The sequence below is a fragment of the Mustela erminea genome, chromosome X (genome assembly GCF_009829155.1).
Source record: "Mustela erminea isolate mMusErm1 chromosome X, mMusErm1.Pri, whole genome shotgun sequence".
In the NCBI taxonomy this organism is placed as follows: domain Eukaryota; kingdom Metazoa; phylum Chordata; class Mammalia; order Carnivora; family Mustelidae; genus Mustela; species Mustela erminea.
In genome coordinates, this window is record NC_045635.1 from 10,645,115 (window position 1) to 10,664,818 (window position 19,704).

The window sequence follows — 19,704 nt, forward strand, 5'->3', positions numbered from 1 at the left end:
ATAGATAGGTGAATGCTACGTTTTGAAGCTCTTGAGTGTTAGTAAGCTAATTTCCTCAGATGATACCCTGGCTGCGAGGCCCACTTCTATAGTACTTATTTTTCTTATCTTCACATATGGATCATAAGTCCCTAGAGGGTAGAAGTAATATCTTAAATTACTTTATCTCATCTTTATAGATGTATACAGTACTTTGTATATAGTAAATGCTTAATTATTATTTGCTGACTGGATGATTGGCGGGACTGTTGATTAGGTATGCACTACCCTGTTGGCTTTTATGCTGTGCTTTACAACAATAGTAAAAATGTCATCATTGAGGAGCACCTGGGTGGTTCAGTCAGTTAAGTGTCTGTCTTTGGCTCAGATCATGAACCTGGGATTCTGGGATGGAGTCCCACGTCAGGCTCCCTGCTCAGGGGGAGTCTATTTCTCCACTCCCTCTGTGTGTGCTCTCTTTCTCTCTCTAGCTCTCTCTCACTCTCAAATAAACAAATAAAATCTTGAAAAAATGTCATCGTTCAATATAATGAATGGAACTACACTTCAACTACCAAATGCTAATTACCTACAGATGTAAAATTATTGCTATTGTTCAAGTTAAAATAATTCACTCCTTCAAAATCAGCTTCTTTTCAGTCTTCTGTGAACCAAAGAGGCATTTTGTGGGGAGGGGAGATAAACATTAATAAAACCAATTACAAAACTTTAAAATTTGAGAACTCTTTTTTTTTAATTTGTCAGAGAGAGAGCGAGCGAGAGCGAGCACAGGCAGACAGAGTGGAAGGCAGAGTCAGAGGGAGAAGCAGGCTCCCCGCGGAGCAAGGAGCCCGATGCGGGACTCGATCCCAGGACTCTGGGATCATGACCTGAGCCGAAGGCAGCTGATTAACCAACTGAGCCACCCAGGCGTCCCTGAGAACTCTTTGAAGGACATGTTCAGCAAGGGTATCATGATAATGAAGGTGGGGCTGAGACAGTTTTCATGTCAGTGGTAGAACCTAGAAGATTCTAAGACAAGTGATACTGTAACAACCTTATTATTATTCATTATTTTCATTTTTAGAACTATAGCAAAGGAGGAACCTTTCTAATGCATTCAAGTGAGATTACATTTGATTTATCCTTCAAATTATTGTTTGCCCACTTGATGTTTATGAAAAGAAATGCTGCATTTCTCACCTTAGCCAACAGAGAAGCAATCACTTGTATGAATCATCGCTGGAAATAGAAATTGTTTCAAGTGCTGGACACATTTGTGGTCTGTGAACACTGAACACTAATAAGCAGGAGTGTTCCAATCCCAAAATGATTTTTCTGACTTTTAAGTAATTTAATCCAGAAATGCTCTGGATAGACATCCAATTGCCTGCATGAAACCTGGAAGAAAAGCGATTTCATATTAAGACTTCACGGCCTTGAAGCTTGCCTTTCTGCATGCTGAGCATCTTTATCCATTCCAAAAGATAAAGGAGAGAGAGGCAAACTGGATTTCTAAAAATGAAAGAGAATAAATGCAGGGCGAATCAGCTCTTTGGCATCCTTGCTCTGTGGATAATGCTGGCCATTGAAAACTGCTATAAATTCATCAGGACTAGTGCTTCTGGCAGCCTGCACAAATCAACATGAACTATGCTTCGGTTTTCACCTTATATTTTAAATGCCCATCCTCCTAGCAACTTATTTAATCCAACAAAGTGGGCTCTAGAGTGTTCCTTTCATTTCTAACACAAGCATTGCGAGGGGATAAAGAACATATGGGCCAGTGAGTGGCCGTGAAAGTTGAGAGCAATTTGTTGACCCTGCAGTGGTAGGTTAGAGATCTCAGACTCAAGAGGTAGACTTGCTACCTGACTCCTGAGATATTATATATAGTCAAACAGTGGCAGTCCCTAATCACTCATCTTACAAGCCACATGATTTAACAAATATCATAAAGACCACACACCCCCATATCAGAGGATTTTCTCATCCAGAAATCCATCCTGATCCAGGGCCCTATAGTAAGAAAGGGTGTGTTTGAGGCAAGAGAATCTCTCTTAAAATTCTGAAGGTGCATTTTATCAAGATGAAATGGACTTCATTGTTCTCTGTGAGGAAGCATCCTCAAGAAACTAAAGATATTGTAAAACAACTTTTTGCCCTCTCTGATTTGCCACAAACCTCTGCTTCTTGGGGGTCGTCAATTGGAGATGAACAAAGTCTTTCTTAATTCTATTTCTTTTAAAATGGAGGAAAAAAATGTGCATACTTGAGGACGATCATCTTTCTGCAGGAAGACCCATAAGAGTTCACAAGGAAACCTGACACAGGATATTGATATATTAGAGATCTTTGAACTCCTTCACTAATGAAATCAACTTTGAGACTCTTAATATTGGGCTTTTCATTTGTTATTTCTGGCTAACTGGATCTCAATATAAGGGAGACCAAAATGCCTTCAAGAAAGGGCACTAGCCTGGTGGTGAGTATTAAGGAGGGCATGTATTGCATGGAGCACTGGGTGTGGTGCATAAACAATGAATCTTGGAACACTGAAAAAAATAAAATTAAATTAAAAAAAAGAAAGGGGCACTTATTACAATGGAATAATAAACATAGCAATTAAAAATAGCTTAAAAATAGGTATATAGTAGGTTTTCAGTGATTCAGAAATAAGATCAGTCATACATATGATGAGAAATAAGTCTGTTTACTTGGGTAGTAAATATAGAAAGTATGACTTTGTCACTTAATAATCGTGTGAATGTGGGACAATTGATCAATGTACATGAACTTTAGATTCCTCATTGGGGAAAAAAATGGTGACTAATCATTGTTCTGCCTGCCACATAGTATGAGTATTTTAAAAACTGTAAAGCATTTTATATGTTAGAAGTTTGTCAGTGTTAGTAAATGATACTGATTTTTCAAACAATGCTGCTGTTCATAAGACATTTGTTTCTATCTATTAAAAAATTTTTAATACGTAGCATCATAAAGACCAAATATTGTATGTTGATCTTTATGACATTATAGGATGGGTCAGAATCTTTTCATTGCTCTGATAAGAAGAGTACAAAATGAGGGTGCCACATGCCTCAACAAATTGTAATTTGGTGATTTAGAAGCATAGGTGCTTTCCACTTCAGGATTCCACTGCATTGCAAATAAGACCTTTTCTAAGCTCCCAAGAGTTACTGTGTTTGAAAGTGGAACTGTCCAGGGATAAAGTCAAAACATGGATTTTAGCAGGCAATAGATGCTAAGAACTTAGCTATGATTTCATATGACTTTCAAGAGCATTTCATATAGTATTTTACATAGCAATGTTATCATCTATAATTTACATATGATGAAAATGAGGCTCAGAGGGATTAAATGGCTTACCCAAGGTCACATAATTGATCAGTGTTACAGTTGGAATTGGAATGAAGGATATCAGATTACTAGTCTCTTATCTGTACTTTCATCTCATGCTATAGACTCATGAGCCACTCAACTTGGTTTCCTGTCAAATAATCATAGTTCTTCATTTGTTAATTTCATGTAACAATTAATTTTTGACAAAACTATACTTATTTAAGTATACTGTTCTGTTTAAGCAGACTTCTGGATGCATTTTAAAAATTGTATCCTAATCATCATCAAAACCATTGTGATTATTGTCATTATCAATGAATGTAGGAGGGTACAATGATGATCTAATATAGATGCTGTCCCTGTCCATTACAAAGTTCATCATTTAAGCAATTAATGATACATATGTATACATGCAATGGTGACAAGCTCTTTGACTCAGAGTTGCTGAGTACTAAGGAAGACTATCATAGGGAGAGTTGACAGGTCAGGGAAGGCCTTCTTGAGGAAATAACATTTGGGCAAAGATTTGAAAAATAAGTTGATATTAACAAGACAAAATGAGAGGCATAGGGGCGCCTGGGTGGCTCAGTGGGTTAAAGCCTCTGCCTTCGGCTCAGGTCATGATCCCAGGGTCCTGGGATCGAGCCCCGTGTCAGGCTCTCTGCTCAGCGGGGAGCCTGCTTCCCGTCCTCTCTCTCTGCATGCCTCTCTGCCTACTTGTGTCTACTACTACTGTCTGTCCAATGGATAAATAAAATCTTAAAAAAAAAATGAGAGGCATAAGCATTACTTGGGATTAAGCAATAAGGTAAGCATGAGGGACTAAAAAGACACCAATATAGCTATAGGGGAAGAAATGAGATGAGTAGGGGATGCGGTGAAGGACAATAGAGGCATGCCAGACCATGTGAAACTTTCAGGTCACATTAGGTAGTTTTTTTGTTTGTTTGTTTTTGTTTTACCCAAAGATCAGTTGAAAGCCACAGTATTAATCAGGCATATGATATAATCAGATTTTTGACTTTTAAGCAACTACTCTGGCTAGAGTGTATAGAATGAGGTGGAGGAGGATCAGCTATTGGATCAGGTAGACTTGTCAGGCAACTATTATATTGTATTGCTACAATACAGAGAAGAGATAAGGAATGTTCAGCTGGGGTTGTGGAGGGTGAGATGGAGAGAAATGGGCAGATTTTGGAAACATATGAGGGATGAAGTCAATAGGGCTTGGTGAAGAACTAAATATGGTGGGTGCTGGAGAAGGAGTCTTAGAGATGATGCCTTGGCTTTTGGTTGGCAACAATGAAAGAGCCACAGTAGAATAGGAATGGATTTGGAGGAAGTATTAAAAGTTGATTTTGACATGGGGAATTTGAGGAGCATTTGAGACATTCAGCAGGAATTGTTTAGGAAGCAATTCGATATACAGGTCTGGATAGAATATATATATATATATATATATATATATATATATATATATATATTTGTGTGCCATCTGTGTAGGAGCATAACAGAAGGCATATACATGCAAAATATTGTCTAAGAGAGTATAGTATGAGAAGAAGAGAAAACCTAGAATGTAGCCTTTAGGAAATCTAACTTTTATAAGCCAGGTAGAGTAGGATATGCCAGCCAAGAAGACAGAATAGAAGGCAAGCTAGGAGTACGCTGCATCATGAAATCAAAGAAAGAATGTACTTCAAGAGAGCAGGATGGTGGTTGCTAGGGACAAAGAAGAGGAGGGAAATGTGGGAGTTGTTATTCGATGGATATAAAGTTTCAGTGATGCAAGATGAGTAAGTCCTAGAGATCCACTATACAATATTGTGCCTATAGTTAACAATATTGTATTGCACACTGAAAATCTGTTAAGAGAATAGATCTCATCTTAAATCTTGTTACCACAATAAAATAAAAATAATTTTTAGAAAAGAAGGGAAAAGAGACCAATAATGTTCAGGGCCAAGGAAATGTTAAGCACGATGACAACAGAAAAATATCCTTTGGCCTTAGTTACAAGGGATTCATTGTAAGACTTAGTGGGAGCTGTTTCTGTGGATTGATAGAGCTGGAATCCAAGTTGGCTGGCTCAGTTAGTTAAGCGTCTGCCTTCAGCTCCTTCATGATCCTTCATGATCCTGGAGTCCTGGGATCTGATCTAGTCCTGCATCGCATCAGGCTCCCTGCTCAGCCAGGAGACTGCTTCTCCCTCTGCCCTTCAACGTGTCTGCATGCTCTCTCTTAAATAATAAAAAAAAATATATAACAAAAAATCTTTAAAAAAATGAGGCAGCTGGGGCACCTGGGTAGCTCAGTAGGTTAAAGCCTGATCTCAGGGTCCTGGGATTGAGCCCCCCATTGGGCTCTCTGCTCAGCCTGCTTTCCTTCCCCTCTCTGCCTACTTGTGATCTCTCTCTCTCTCTCTGCCTGCCTCTTTGCCTATTTGTGATCTCTGTCTGTCAAATAAATTTAAAAAAAAAAAATGAGGAGCCAAGACTAGATCCCCTTTAAAGTGCCTTCCAACTTTAAAATAGTAAATGCTGTGATTTCATGCTGCTGGCCAGAGCTTCTCTTTGTTACAAGTTTCCCTACTCACCCTACTCCTGGCTAATAAGAAGACTCTACCATTGAATGAAATAATTTGCAAAGACCGTATTACATTAAGCACCATTACAACCTCAAACAAACTTGGGACAAATCATTCTCTTCTACGTTTACATATGTATTTTTTCTTTTTTAAAAATTTCATTTATTTATTTGACAGACAGAGATCACAAGTAGGCAGGGAGGCAGGCAGAGAGAGGGGGAAGCCGGCTCCCTGCTGAGCAGAGAGCCCCATGCTTGGCTCTATCCCAGGACCCTGAGATCATGACCTGAGCCGAAGGCAGAGGCTTAACCCACTGAACCACCCAGGCGCCCTATTTTTTTTTTTTTTTTGAAAAGAATCTTGAACACAAAAACTTCTTACATGATTTTCCCCATAGCACCAGTTGAAGAAACATATTTCCAAGAATTGGTTTTATTTTTTGGGTCAGGACTGCAGGGATAAAATCAGGTCTAGAGTTTCCATGTGGATGAATTTGAAAGTGAACAGATTCGAAGCTGCAGTCCAGGGTTGTCTCACACTACACTATACTATTTTCCTTTTAAATTGAATCACCTTTTCTGGGCTTTGAGAACTAAGAGAACACATCCAAAGAATTGATTTTGTATGTAAGCAGAATGCTTGGGCATTTGCTGCTTTTCATCTAAAGAGAGATTCCTATATTCTCATTCTTTTGGTAGGAAAGAAATCTAATAAAAGGTCATATAGACCATTGCTACTCAGAGTGAGATCAGTGGACCAGCAGCATCAACTTCAGCTAGGAATTTGTTAGAAATGCAGAATTTAAGGCACCACCTCAGATCTACTAGATCAGAATATGCATTTTAACAGGATCTTCGGGTGATTTATATTAACATTAAGAAGTGAAAATAACTTGTGATTTTTTTCTCAGAAACTACTTTTTAAAAATATAGAATCCTTTGTTACCCTGCTATGATATTTAATTAATCCAAGGACAGATTAGTCATTTATGGACTAAAAACTAATTATTTTGTTTTAAGATTAAGACCTGCAGCAGAGTGCCAAGGTGATTAAAGAGATATATTTTACAGGCAAATAGCTCATCAGCTCATGGTAGAACACATATTTTTCATTTCTCCTTACCAGAAGCTGCTAATTACTTGCATTGGACTATTTACTTTTCCTCTTTTAGTAATAATAATATTTGTAAATTTAGTTTGAAATAGCAAGATTACCTGTCATGATTTTGTATAGGTTTTATAAACTTTCACTATTTTCTGTCTCCTTAGCCAGTTTAGGAGAACATCCACACTTTATTGCATGGCCCTCCTTGGTGATTAACATCTGGAATGGACAGCTGAAAACTGTTCAACCCTCAGTCTCACCCTTCTTTTCTGTTTCTTACGTGAAACCCTACTCTAACCTTTAATCAGGGCAAAAAAAGATTGCTACTGCCCCCTGCTGGCCCGTTTTATTTTTCCTCCCCTACAGATTGAATAGGATACCCAAGGATTTTGAGCCGCGGAAGAAAGCTCAGCGGAAGGGACTTTCCTTAGTAGAGAGGTAGAGATCCTTTGGGAACAGGCGGCTAAAATCAAACGAAACACTCAATGGGCGAAGAAGGCATAAAGGGCTTCTAAATTAAATTATTGATCTTCAAGAGTCTTTTTCTGCACACGGACTTGTCTATACCAAGGGAATGTCCCCTTCTCTGCAACACAGGACTCCTCTTTTGCCTTTAGGTTCCACTGACAAGGAGTGAACTACCCACTCCCCTATTATAATTTCAGTACTCTGGATTCTGTTTTCTGCTTCCCCCAATTCCCCTTTCCCACTTCTTGACCGTATTCCCTTTTCTGCTTCAAACTCCCGTCCCGCCCACCTACCAACAGACTCTCATTTCTAGGGGTCAGACCCTAATCTTCTTCACCCTCCCTGTCTACCTGTCTTTTCTCTCCTGATTGTCATCGCATCCCCCTTTAGCACCCTTCCCCTGAAGAGAAAGCCACTCTTTGCCTTTGAACATCAGGCTTGTCCCCTCTTGAATGCCTCTCCCCGACCCCCGCCCCAAGCGACTGAAAAAGGAAACATGCGCACTTCAGAGCTAGGAGCTGTCCGAGTGCTGAAATTTATAGGCTGGGTAAAATCACGTCTCCCGTCTTTCTGTAGCTCTCATTCCAGCACAGGATCTCAGCAATTTTGCCCTCTTCCCCCGTGCCCACTCTAGCGCGCAGAGTCCTTTCTTCTATCTCATTTACAACTTCTTTTAAAAAGAGAACATTTTCTAGAGAAAAGGGATTTGCTAAACAGAAAGGACATAAAACAAAAGCCACAGCAACCCGACTTCCAGCATGGCATTGTCACCAGCCCCCTTTGCATGGTGATGCGATTAAGGTAGCGGCATTTTTATTATTCAGGAAAAGCAGCTGGGGAATCCATCAGTTCTAAGGCTTTGTCTTTCCTCGGTTAACTGATGGTCCTGAGCCCCGGTTTGACCTGACCATGATGCCTAGGACTGGCACTTTTTGTTTTTTCTCAGCAAACTGTACAAACCCAAATCTCTTTTTGATTTTCAAGGAAACTAGATTCCTGCCAGATTTCGAATCTGGACAATAAATAGATACTTTGTCCTAGCTTCTTTCTGGAATCATTTCGGAGATATTTTCCACAAGCATCACAGAAACAGGAATGAACCGGCAGCTAGTGAACATTTTGACAGCCTTGTTTGCATTTTTCTTAGAGACAAACCACTTCAGGTAGGTGAAACGACTTTGCATGCTGATATTTTCCCCCATGAAAACTGTTTGAAAGAGAATGTGTCATACATTTTAATCTATTTTTCTATGCCCTGGACCATATTATTTTAATTTTAAAGAGGAGAGTTATATTTCTTTTGTTCTTTTAAAAGGCGTAATTATGGTGGGAGGGTGGTAAATTTTCAAAGGCAAGTTTTACGATCCATAACCCCACTCTATGCATTTCAACACATTTTCACAGGCAATGTGATATTAAGGAAGTCTAATGAGTTGCATGCTCTTTACATTTCTATATAATGATGTTTTTTTTTTTTGCTTTCAAATTCCTCTGAAAGTCATTTAAAATGGTTATTGGATGCAATGCTTCTCATATGGTGGAAGTGATTGGATTAATTTACAAGGAGCATGCTCATTTTATATAAAATATAAAAGAACCCCAATTCTTAGTCAACTTGAAACTTCTATTGTATTTCAGCAACTAGATGCATACTATGAGCACTACAATTCAGGAAATTTCTTGAAACATCAAAAATATTTAAAATCTCATTTTACCACTATGTTCCATTGCTCAGTATATTTGGAAACTGAATGCCTACCAAAATTTAATTAATATGACATGTTTGTATTTATCTTTGCATGAGAAATGGACTGTGCATAATTAAAATAAGTGGCAAATCATTATTTGCATGTGTGTATTTTCTACCTAGTTTATAAGTTGTCAAATCAGTTTATACTTCAAATTATCAGATGATTACCAGTAAGTGAAATAGCCATCCTAATGGCAGAGGTTCTAAGATAGCATAGAGACAGGAGATGTTCATACCACAAAGTGTAGGACTCTTCATTTAATTTTCACTAGATTTCATGGTATTTTTTTACAGAACCAAGAGAAATGGAACATATAGCTAATGTTACGAGTACTGGGAAAACCCACTATGTTCCTTTCAGGCTCACACCTACTATGATTAAGAAAAACCATAGGCTGGGTTTCATTAGAAGCATCATCACCATCATCATCATCATCATCACCTTCATTACCACCACCACCACCACCACCATCATAATTGAATAATACTTGATTAATCAGATGAATCTGCATATGGGAATGTGAGTATTTTTAGATGACTGTATCAATTTTTAACTCCTACCAAATGTTTAAATCCTCTGCATTTAATACTTTGCATTTAATACTACTTTGAAAAACTGGCAAAAATGTGGTGTTTTCTCAGTGACAGAATTAACAAAATTATTTGTTAAACTATTAAAAATAAAGCTTGTCAAATATTATGCCTTAGGGAAGAAATAGACATTCAGTCAACCACTATGTATTGTGAAAGTATTCATTTCACTACAAACCAAATAAGCTCTTTTTATAAGCCCTTTAAGGAAAATGAAAATATGAGAAATTTTCCAATCACATTTAGTGTTTGTGATAATGCAGAAGAGAAAATGATTTAGAAGTTCTTTTTCATGACTACTTTACTGGAGAGTGAACAATTTAAATGCTAATATATAAATAACATATGATAAAATAATAGAAGTACAGACACACTTATTGTTGACCTATTTTAGAATGAAGTTAAATTTCCAAGTGAAGCCTTTCTTTTAGACAATGCATTGAAAATTATTAATAGTTGATAGCTGGAATAGAATCTAGCAGGTGAGAAAATAAGCAATGGAATAATTAGTTCACTGTTCACTTTGTTCTGCCCATCTTATTATATATTTCCAGTAAAAAGTAGAGGATTTATATTAAGGGCTAAAATGCTGGAAGAATTGTTTGAGAGTCATGGGGGAATGATTTTAAGACAATCACATTTTAGAAATTATCATCTTCATTTCTCTGATGAGTCTAGAAAGAAACAGCTTTAACTATATGTCCATAAAATATACAAAATAAGCTATGCGTGTAGTATCATCTTAAACATCTTTATGGCTATAGTTTGGACATCTGGGAGATATGACTCAGGATTTCTAACTCTCATCATTTAAAGTTAACTTTAGAGAATGTACAAATTCTGAAGTTGACCAAAGAGTTTTTAATTTTCTTTTTCTTCTTACTAACATAACACATATATTAACAAAACATGATGTCAAACATTCTGTGAGCCTTAGCTCTCGGGCATCGAGAATGAAATTGTTGCTAAAAAAAGTTGATGATGTGTTTAGGACGGCTTTCTGCAAAGACCATGACTCCAGGTCTGGAAAACAACCTTCGCAGACCCTATCACCTTCCGATTTCTTGGACAAATTAATGGGAAGGACATCAGGATACGATGCAAGAATCAGGCCAAATTTTAAAGGTAGGCTCCAATTAAATTTATATTAAGCCTATGGGAAATCTAGGTGTTTGAATAAACTGAAATAACTTTTAAGGGCTTTTTATTATAAAATAATGTAGTATTCATTTCATTTGGCATTATTTTGAGATAGCCAATTTAATAGTTTAAATTTTATATATTGTTTGCCTCTTTTGAAAACTTTTCTCATTAGTATTCTATTCCACAAAGAAAACTAATGTCAGAGATTATTGCTACATTCCCTTTTTTGATCCTAAGTGGGAGTATGACTGGAAATGACTCCAAGAGTAAATGATGGATTTAACTTATATGTGTGTCTACCAGGAATCATTCGAGATTCAATAATTATTCAAAATCTTTGGTTTCCGTTTTGAATACCTATTCCCAAAGTGATGCTTGAATCTCAATATAAAACATGCCATTTTACACACTTTCAGGCCTCTCTCATTTCTCAACATTGTGGCAAGAGGCTCTAATTGAATACATCAGAAATTTTTGGTTTTCTTTTGTTTAAACATTTTAATAGTTTATTTGAAATTGTTTATCTAAAATTAACAAATACAGAATTGTAAAGTACACATGTCAAAGATGGTGGATACTTTCTTTGTTCAATTGGAAGCAAACCAAAAAGTTTGATATTTTTGTTTATTTAATGTTATAAAAATGTAACTAATCATCTGTAAAAATTATTTTTTATCTTTGATTTATTTTTATACTAAATAAGAACGAATTATTAATGAATGAATTATTTTTGATGTTTTAATTTCTAAATACATATTTTAAACAATTGCGTTTTATCTTGTAATTTAACATAATGCATTGTGGAGTGCTTATAATATTTTACAAAAGAAGAATCTTATAATATTCTAGATATTATGTTGTAATTCCATTGCTTTGGTTTTGCTTATTAGCGACTTAATTGGATTGCTTTCTTTGAGTTTTGATTAATTTTTACTATTGGCAAATATGAGCATGAAAATTAAATTCTAGATTCATTTCAGCTTTAAATGCTACAACTCTGAATATACCCAGCTAAGGGCACATTTTATAAAGAGTTATGTCATAATTTTGACAAAACAAGTATTTCTGATTTATAGAGTATTTCCAAAAGAAACAGAACTAAATTCAAAGCTTGATATTCCTGAAAACAATTTTCATGCTTATCCCATTTCATACTAATTTTGTAGTCATTGCTTTGGAAGTCAATATTTGAAATAAAATCCTATGAGCAACATATTGAGAATGAGCTTTCAATGGGACCACTCATTCTTACATCTATTCACTTAGTCATTCAACAACTTCTGAGTCTGAACTATATGGGAAGTCAACTACTGCATGCATTGAAAAGTTGAGAGATGAAACAGGTTTGGGTGCTACCGTCAAAAATTTTAGTGGGGAGGGTGGATGTTACATGAATATTTATAAAGTAATATATATTATGACACAGAAATAGTTAAGTAGTTAATAGTTAAGTAACATGAAAAAGTACAGATAAAATGCTACAGGATTCCAACAAATGAAGAGATGATTTCCTGTTAAGCTATTCATGGAAGGTTTCATAGAGAAGGCCCAGAGATGGAAAATCATTTCAAATTTATGTGGATCTTGTTTAATAGCAGCTATTATTCATTATTTTCTAGAAGTCACTTTCAAAAGTGGAGAAAAATGCAGAGTAATAAACAAACACCCATGTTGTCATTTGCTACTTTAAATGACCACACAGAATGAGCAATCAGTTTCACAGAGCTTTTTTTCTCATTCTTCTGGGGATGTCACCCTTTGGAAACAACACTTCTCATGATTCTAAAGGATAAATAAATGGAGAGATTATCAAGTATAGGAAAGCATGGCCATGTTTTTGGGATTTTTTCCACTGCTTAAAGACCCGAGTACAGGATGTTTTAAAGACTTATAAAAGGGAAATGGGGTAGATATCCTTTAAGATTCGAACATTAATGGATTTCACTGAGTTTTGTCTCCCACTCCCTTTAACTCTCCACCTCAATGAACCCTGATCCTCTTTCATAAATTTTGTTTACATGAACCATTTATAGAAGATTAATTACATAACAGCTCCCACAATTCTCTTTATTCAGGGAATCTTGGCTCTTCCTGGATATAAAACATTCCCCATTATTTTAGAGTAAAATAATTCTCACTCCTTGGTATTCCCATTGAAACTTCATATGTCTAATATGGTTCTTTTGCATATTTATGTTTTATCAACCCACCCCACACTGCATCTGAGAGGGGAGGGTTGTGTACAGAGTTATATATAGAGAGAGTTATATATATGCACACACAGACAAACACAAATATGCACACATACATAATATAGGTAAAAGAAGTCATCTTTTCTCTGGAATGAGGATATAAGGACCAAGAAAGAGAGGAAAATGTAGATCACTTATGAAGATTAGTGCGACCAATTAGTTGTAGTAGACGTTGAGGGTAGGAAGTTTTGAGGAACCAACCAGTGGTCACAGTGACTAGCAAAGATGATCTTAGTTGAGCTGAGGAGAAAGAAATAAAAGAGATCATAAGGAACTTGTAACAGTGAGGAGGCTAGGAAGAACACTATAGACTTATTGTAACTTACTATGGTTGATTAGCAATGTACCAATGAGAAATTTTATATAGTAGATAGAAATGAAGGATGATTAGGAAATGTGACTGTATCTAGACAGTGACAGGCATGCTGTAAATGCTAAAAACCAAATAGCTATGAAAACAATAAACATGATGATGATGATGATTTTGAAAACAACAATAATAGTAATTAATAGGAGGACAGAATGGCAAGATTTGACCACAAAAATAAAAGCAAGAGTGAAATATGGGTGGCTGAGGTACAAGGAATGGCTTTTCTAGATGTCTTATTAAATATTAGTTCTTCTCTGTTTTCCTTGCTGCTGGCAAGGGAAAAGGAAATGCATACGCATAATTTTTCTTATTGGAAGGAATCTTTCCTGTATACTTTCAAGTCAGTAAAATATTTCATGTCTATTCCATATCCCTGATGGCCTCTGAAAGATGTCATAATGGGCATATACACAAGAAGGAAAATGGATGTAAGCTAGAAAAGGGGACCAGAAATGAACCAGACTTAGGCTCTGTAATTGAAAGCCATTCTTAGAAACTACAGGGAAAAAATAGCTTTTCTGATGTGCTGAAGCACAAGTGTATAAACAAAGTCATGAGTCAGATTTGCCAGTTGCATTCCATCTATAAGATCCATAGAGACCTGGGTCAGATCTTGTCAAAACACAAATTTTCAAAATCTTCAGTTCAGATGAAAACACAAGCTAAGTCCATTCACAATTACCTGGTTCTGAAACCATGGTAAATATCAATTCTATGTCAACAGAGGGGCCACTTTCCCCACTTGGGTGATTTGTCTCATTGTCAGTTGATTTATCATGGTGTTACTCCATCATCGTATCAGATACTCCTTTGTCAGTGTTATTGCATCTTGAGAATGCCACTTTAAACATTAAGCTTTTAAGGAGGCCAAATGAAATGCTCAAACCTGGGCAAAATACATTAGTTCTGATTCTGTCTCCTTGAAACAAAGCCTTTATCTATTTTAATGAAATTTTCTTTGAAAATAAAATTAGAGTTATATCCTAAATTTCATCCCAATGTGAATAAATACGTTCCACTATAGCATTCATTTTGGAATAGGATCTGGAATGGATGATGCCAGGAGATAATTATTCACTCCACTTCTTTGTGCATGCCATGCACACTAATTTTTTTCTATGTCTGGAGACCTAAATTTGAAAGTGTGATGTGTGACATTAAAACCTACATTTGCATGCAATATGGTTTCCTTCATTTTCTAAGGAGTTATCAGCTCAAGAGGTGTTTCAGATACAAGTAGAAATAGGCCCACTTTCAAAAAACTAGAGGTTCAAGTTTCTTCCCTTGGAAATTCTATTTATTGTCCATAGCCAAGTGGAGCTCAAGCTCAAATGTTGTGCTTGCCAATCCCTGTAGGGGGTGGCTTGAGCACAAACGTCCAGCAGGGACATTTGGAAAGGGTGATTCTCTCAGTTAGGGATAATGCAGCCCCAGCATGGTCATTTCTTTGATCACCCTGGTAGATGTGGGCATCAGATGTTACGATGTTTTCCGAGAAAAAGAATAGAATGCTCGCAAGTATCAGAAATATTTGACTTGAGTGCAGGAAGTTGCAGAAAGAGTGCAGCCATTTTAGAATAAGACAATAGGAGATAAAAAGGAGAAAAGTATTATTGAAATGAAAGACTGAAGGTAACAAAGGGAAATTTACATATGAAAGTTTTGTTCAGAAATGACGTTAATGAAGATTTTTGAACATCTGAAATCCATTGGCTGTGTCACAGTCTAGCTTTTCTCTGATGTATGGACACCAACCAACAAATTTGTATATACTAGGCTTCTACTATTGGCCTACAAGGTGCTTGTAGTATGAAGTGACATCAGGAAGGAGACGTCTATATTCTAATAGGCTCTGGCAAAGTAAATGTTTTCCAGTCCGTGGTAACAGAGTAATATAGTGGAAAGGGTCCTAGACTTGGATTCAGAAAACCCAAGTTCATGTCCATTTTGAGAAAAGATATCTTCACCTTTCCATGCCTTATGTTTTCTTCTACCTTTGCATTTGAGTTGTTCTGAGCATCAAATGAGATCATGCATCTGAATGATTTGTTTATAACTATTAAGTTTATTGCAAATAATCTGAATTATCAGTCCCTATTACTAGCCCCTCATTTCTATTTTGTAACCAGCACTGATGATATATTGTCAAAGCTAACCCTTTATGGTGGTTGGGGTCTTATAATTGCTTGATTGTTTTTATGGTATAAAAACAAGTCAGAAAAGTTTAGTACCTTAGAATCCTATTGCAGTAATCAGAACATAGACGTCATGTGTCTCAGCTGGTTCTCCTTTTATTTGATTGGTGGGAAGATTTCCAAACTGAAAGAGCTATTTCATATTCTTAAATATGAAACAAAGAGGGAGCCATTTGTGAGAAGGAATTATCTTTATCCATTCAAATCCCACCCCTGATTATTTTCTTGGACTCATTTTTAAATGAACCAAGGAAAAAGAAAGAACGAATTTTACTTAGTCCTAGAAAGAAGGATCCTAAACTTAACTGAAGATGTATGACTGTCATTTCTTATATAATTTCTTGTCCAGTTATTGCACTTACAAGGGTCACTGCACAAGCATGCAGAATTGATTTTTTATTTTAGAGTATTTTGAAGAGAGCATTTGGTCTCTACAACATGGCAGTTACGAGCAATAGAAATGGAAGCTCATAATTTAGTTTTTGAGAATGTATTGTTTTGCTCCTTGGTTGATTCTGGGTAACTTTATATCCTTAATTTCATTAATAAAAGAGCTTAAACATTTTATCCTAATCTCTATAGTGCTTGCTTGTCCACCTTGAAGGACAATTCTGTCCATTTTACTGATAATCAGAGACTTCATTAAAAAAAAAGATAACAGCATTGATACTGGGATATCTTGGTACTTAATGAGTGGACATTATAATGTGTCCTCTTAGGGTAATCAGCTTTAGAGTGTGAAAAAAAATCATTTGTTTGTTCTTGGTAGTGTTGAATTTTTTTTTTGGCGTGTTGGATATACATGTTTGGAATAGGGTCTTAAAAATGGAAATATAGTTGGATCAAGCCTCATAACAACAAGGTCTTTGGAAGCGTTCTGGGTTCTCTTTGGAGTTAACATCCGTGAGGCTGTCCTGACTGTGGCACACAGCATTTTCTCACTGACTTCTTTCTTGAGAGGGCTACTCTGGACACTTGTGACTGATTGCAGACATTTTTCGCCATGTGAAATGCACTAAAGGAAGGACCTTCACAAAAGGAATAGGTCTCTAAGTGATATTCTTAAGTGAGCAGGACATTTAAAAATAAAGTCACTGGTTACCCTCTTAGAGTCTAGTCTGGCTAGCCAATCAAATGTGGTCATGGAGCAAGTACAAGAGAAAAGCTGGACACTGCCTTGGACTCATGCCCTGGCTTGTGTACCCACCATATCCTTATGAATGCGAGTATATCAAATGGTGTCTCTATTTTCTTAACACATTTATCCAAGAGGCCAAAATCCTGGATCAAGTCAAAATATGGAAAGACAATGGGCAATTACCACGAATGTGACTGCCTAAGTTTTCTTTTCTTTTTTAAAAGATTTTATTTATTTATTAGAGAGAGAGAAAGAGAGAGAGCACAAACAGGGGGAACAGGAGAGGGAGAAGCAGGTTTCCCACTGAGCAGGAAGTCCAATGGGGGACTCAATCCCAGAACCCTGGGATCATCACCTGAACTGAAGGCAGACACCAACCGACTGAGCCACCCAGGCACCCTCTAAGTTTGTTTTTGATTTCTTCTTTTTCTCTGATGGTAGGGGGGGCATATTTTCTTGAGGAAAAATAAGCTACATCTGCCCATGCACTTTCAAATCAACAGAATAAATCTGTGGCAAGGGAGCATCTATATGGGCACAAAAAAATTACACATAATGGTTTACATCTTTATATTGCAGTCTAAACACAATTCATTTGTTTGTTCCTCTTAAATAGTGAGTAATTACTATGTGCCAGGTGCCATGTTACTTGCTAAGTATACAGTGGTAAACAAAAATTCAAGCTTTTAAATGTCTGTTTTTACTTCACTAAAAACTGGAATATAATTTGTAAATTGAATTCTGTATCATCCAGGACCTCTGCAGGAAAGAAATGGCACACTTTAATGGGGTATGAGAGGGTTTGGAAAACCAATCCCCCAAAAGAGAGTTTAGTACTTCAAGACCTGAAGAGGCAAGGGAGGGAATGGTCACCAGAAAGTAGAGAATGTGGCTATATAGACAGACCCCCTAATGAGATCTGTGGAGCAATGTAGTTAATCAGTGTTGTCCTAGCAGGGAGAAAGCTAGAGAATAAATATTTAGACCTCACTTTACTCCTGTATTTCATTTTCTTGTGGGAGTCTCATTGGCCAAATCCAATTAGAAGTCAGAGAGCAAGGGAGCTCAAAGGTGCAGACTCAAAACATCAGCTTCCCAAGGTGCAGAGAACAGGAAAGAGAAGAGCGTGTCTCTGGACAGGAAATGGAAGATAACAACACAAAACCAACATAAGAGCAAAGACCTCCCTCAGTCTTCCGGTGGTGGACCAGACATCTCCAAAAATGATAATCAGTTTAGTTAGTCTTCTTTTATCAGTCTTGGGAAGAAGGGAAGTGAGAGAGGGGTATTGTTGGGATAAATTATCCCAATATTTACTGATACCTTCAAAGGCAGGAAAGAGAGACGAAGATAATGTAAGGTGATAGTTCCTTCTCCTAAACAGACATCTGAAAGAGGTGCAATCAATGGAATGGTATGTATGCATGTGTGTGTGTGTGTGTGTGTGTGTGTGTGAGAGAGAGAGAGAGAGAGAGAGAGAGAGAGAGAGAGAGAAAGCTTTCTGCAGAGTATATGAAAATAATTAATGTAGTTTCCTGTCTATCTAATATTTGTCTACATTTGCCAATACTGTATTGTTGTACTTGCCCCATGGCAATCCTCTCCAGGCTCCTTCTGCTGGGTGTGTTGTGGGCTTAGATTTGAGCTCAAGACTTAATACCAAGTCTCTTTGGGGCAGCATTTCTGAGACACGTGCTTTCCCTCTGTGCTCTTCTGTTCTACACAGAGCTGTAGAGAGTCAGAGGAAGAAAAGATTAGGTGGAGGTAGAGAAGTGGCAAAGCTGAAGGAACAGTTGCTTGTTTTGCACTCCTTGGTGGTTTGATTACTGCACCTAAAATATAGCTACTTATCATGGCAAGTCTGCCACTTTAGGAAGATCTCAGAACCACTTTGCCATGTAATTTTTCTTTTATTTTTAAAACCCAAGTGTATATAGAAGATAATATAATCTATCATTTTCTGATTTATTTACATTTAAATACTTCGAGATGCTGATTTCTAAGAACCACTTCATGTTTAAGAATGCAGTTGAGATTTCTTTTGCCAGGTTTTCTCTTAGTAAAAGCATTTTTTGGCCTCCTAAATATATTCAGGAAACAAGGGGTCAATGTATTTAGCTTTGAGCCTCAAAGTCTCTGAAAAGTGAATGATACACACATGTGGCAAACCACACTGTAACAACTCATTAAATGTATTTAATAAATACAGTGTGAAATACTCACAGTGGAATTCTTATATTCTAACTTTTTCCTTTGCGTTAACTCTGGTTTTAGTACTTCAGTGTTGTATAGACTATGTGATGTCTTCCTCAAACAATGCTTTTCAGAACACCTGTTCCAGAGCCACCTGAGTCCTGTTAAAAAAGCACATACCTGGGCCCCACACTGCCCCAGCTCTACCTCTCCAGAATTGCTGAATGATGGGATCTTAAAATATTCACTTGGACAAATTCATAACTCCTCACACCTTAAGCACTTTAAGACCAGAATGAGAAAATTTTGCCCTTGTGTTTGAAGGATAATATCTTTCTTATAGTATTTTCCCCAAGATACTCTATGCCAGGGATTGCCTTACCAAATAAAGGGGGGTAAAATACCACAGGTGGAAAAAAAAAGTAAACTGAGATTCATGAGGACTGGTTGTAATTCTAGTTTTGTCAGCTGTAACCTGGAGCACACCACCTAACCTTTCTAGGATTCATTTTTGTCACCTCCAAAAATAAAGGACTTGGGGCAAGATGTCTTTGTCACTTCCAACATTGAT

General features: G+C 36.9%; 2 protein-coding genes across 3 annotated transcripts in view; one reads left to right on the forward strand and one right to left on the reverse strand.

Annotated features, from left to right (window-relative positions):
• FANCB (FA complementation group B) overlaps positions 1-19,704 on the reverse strand; it is a 367,435-nt gene that overhangs the window by 26,397 nt on the left and 321,334 nt on the right. The window lies entirely within an intron of this gene.
• GLRA2 (glycine receptor alpha 2) overlaps positions 8,038-19,704 on the forward strand; it is a 180,614-nt gene continuing 168,947 nt past the window's right edge. For both annotated transcript variants that reach the window (XM_032331174.1, XM_032331175.1), the window contains exons 1-2: positions 8,038-8,664; positions 10,834-10,967. In XM_032331174.1, the coding sequence (XP_032187065.1) occupies positions 8,597-8,664; positions 10,834-10,967 (202 nt within the window). In that variant the 5' untranslated portion in view covers positions 8,038-8,596. The remainder of the gene's footprint in view (positions 8,665-10,833; positions 10,968-19,704) is intronic.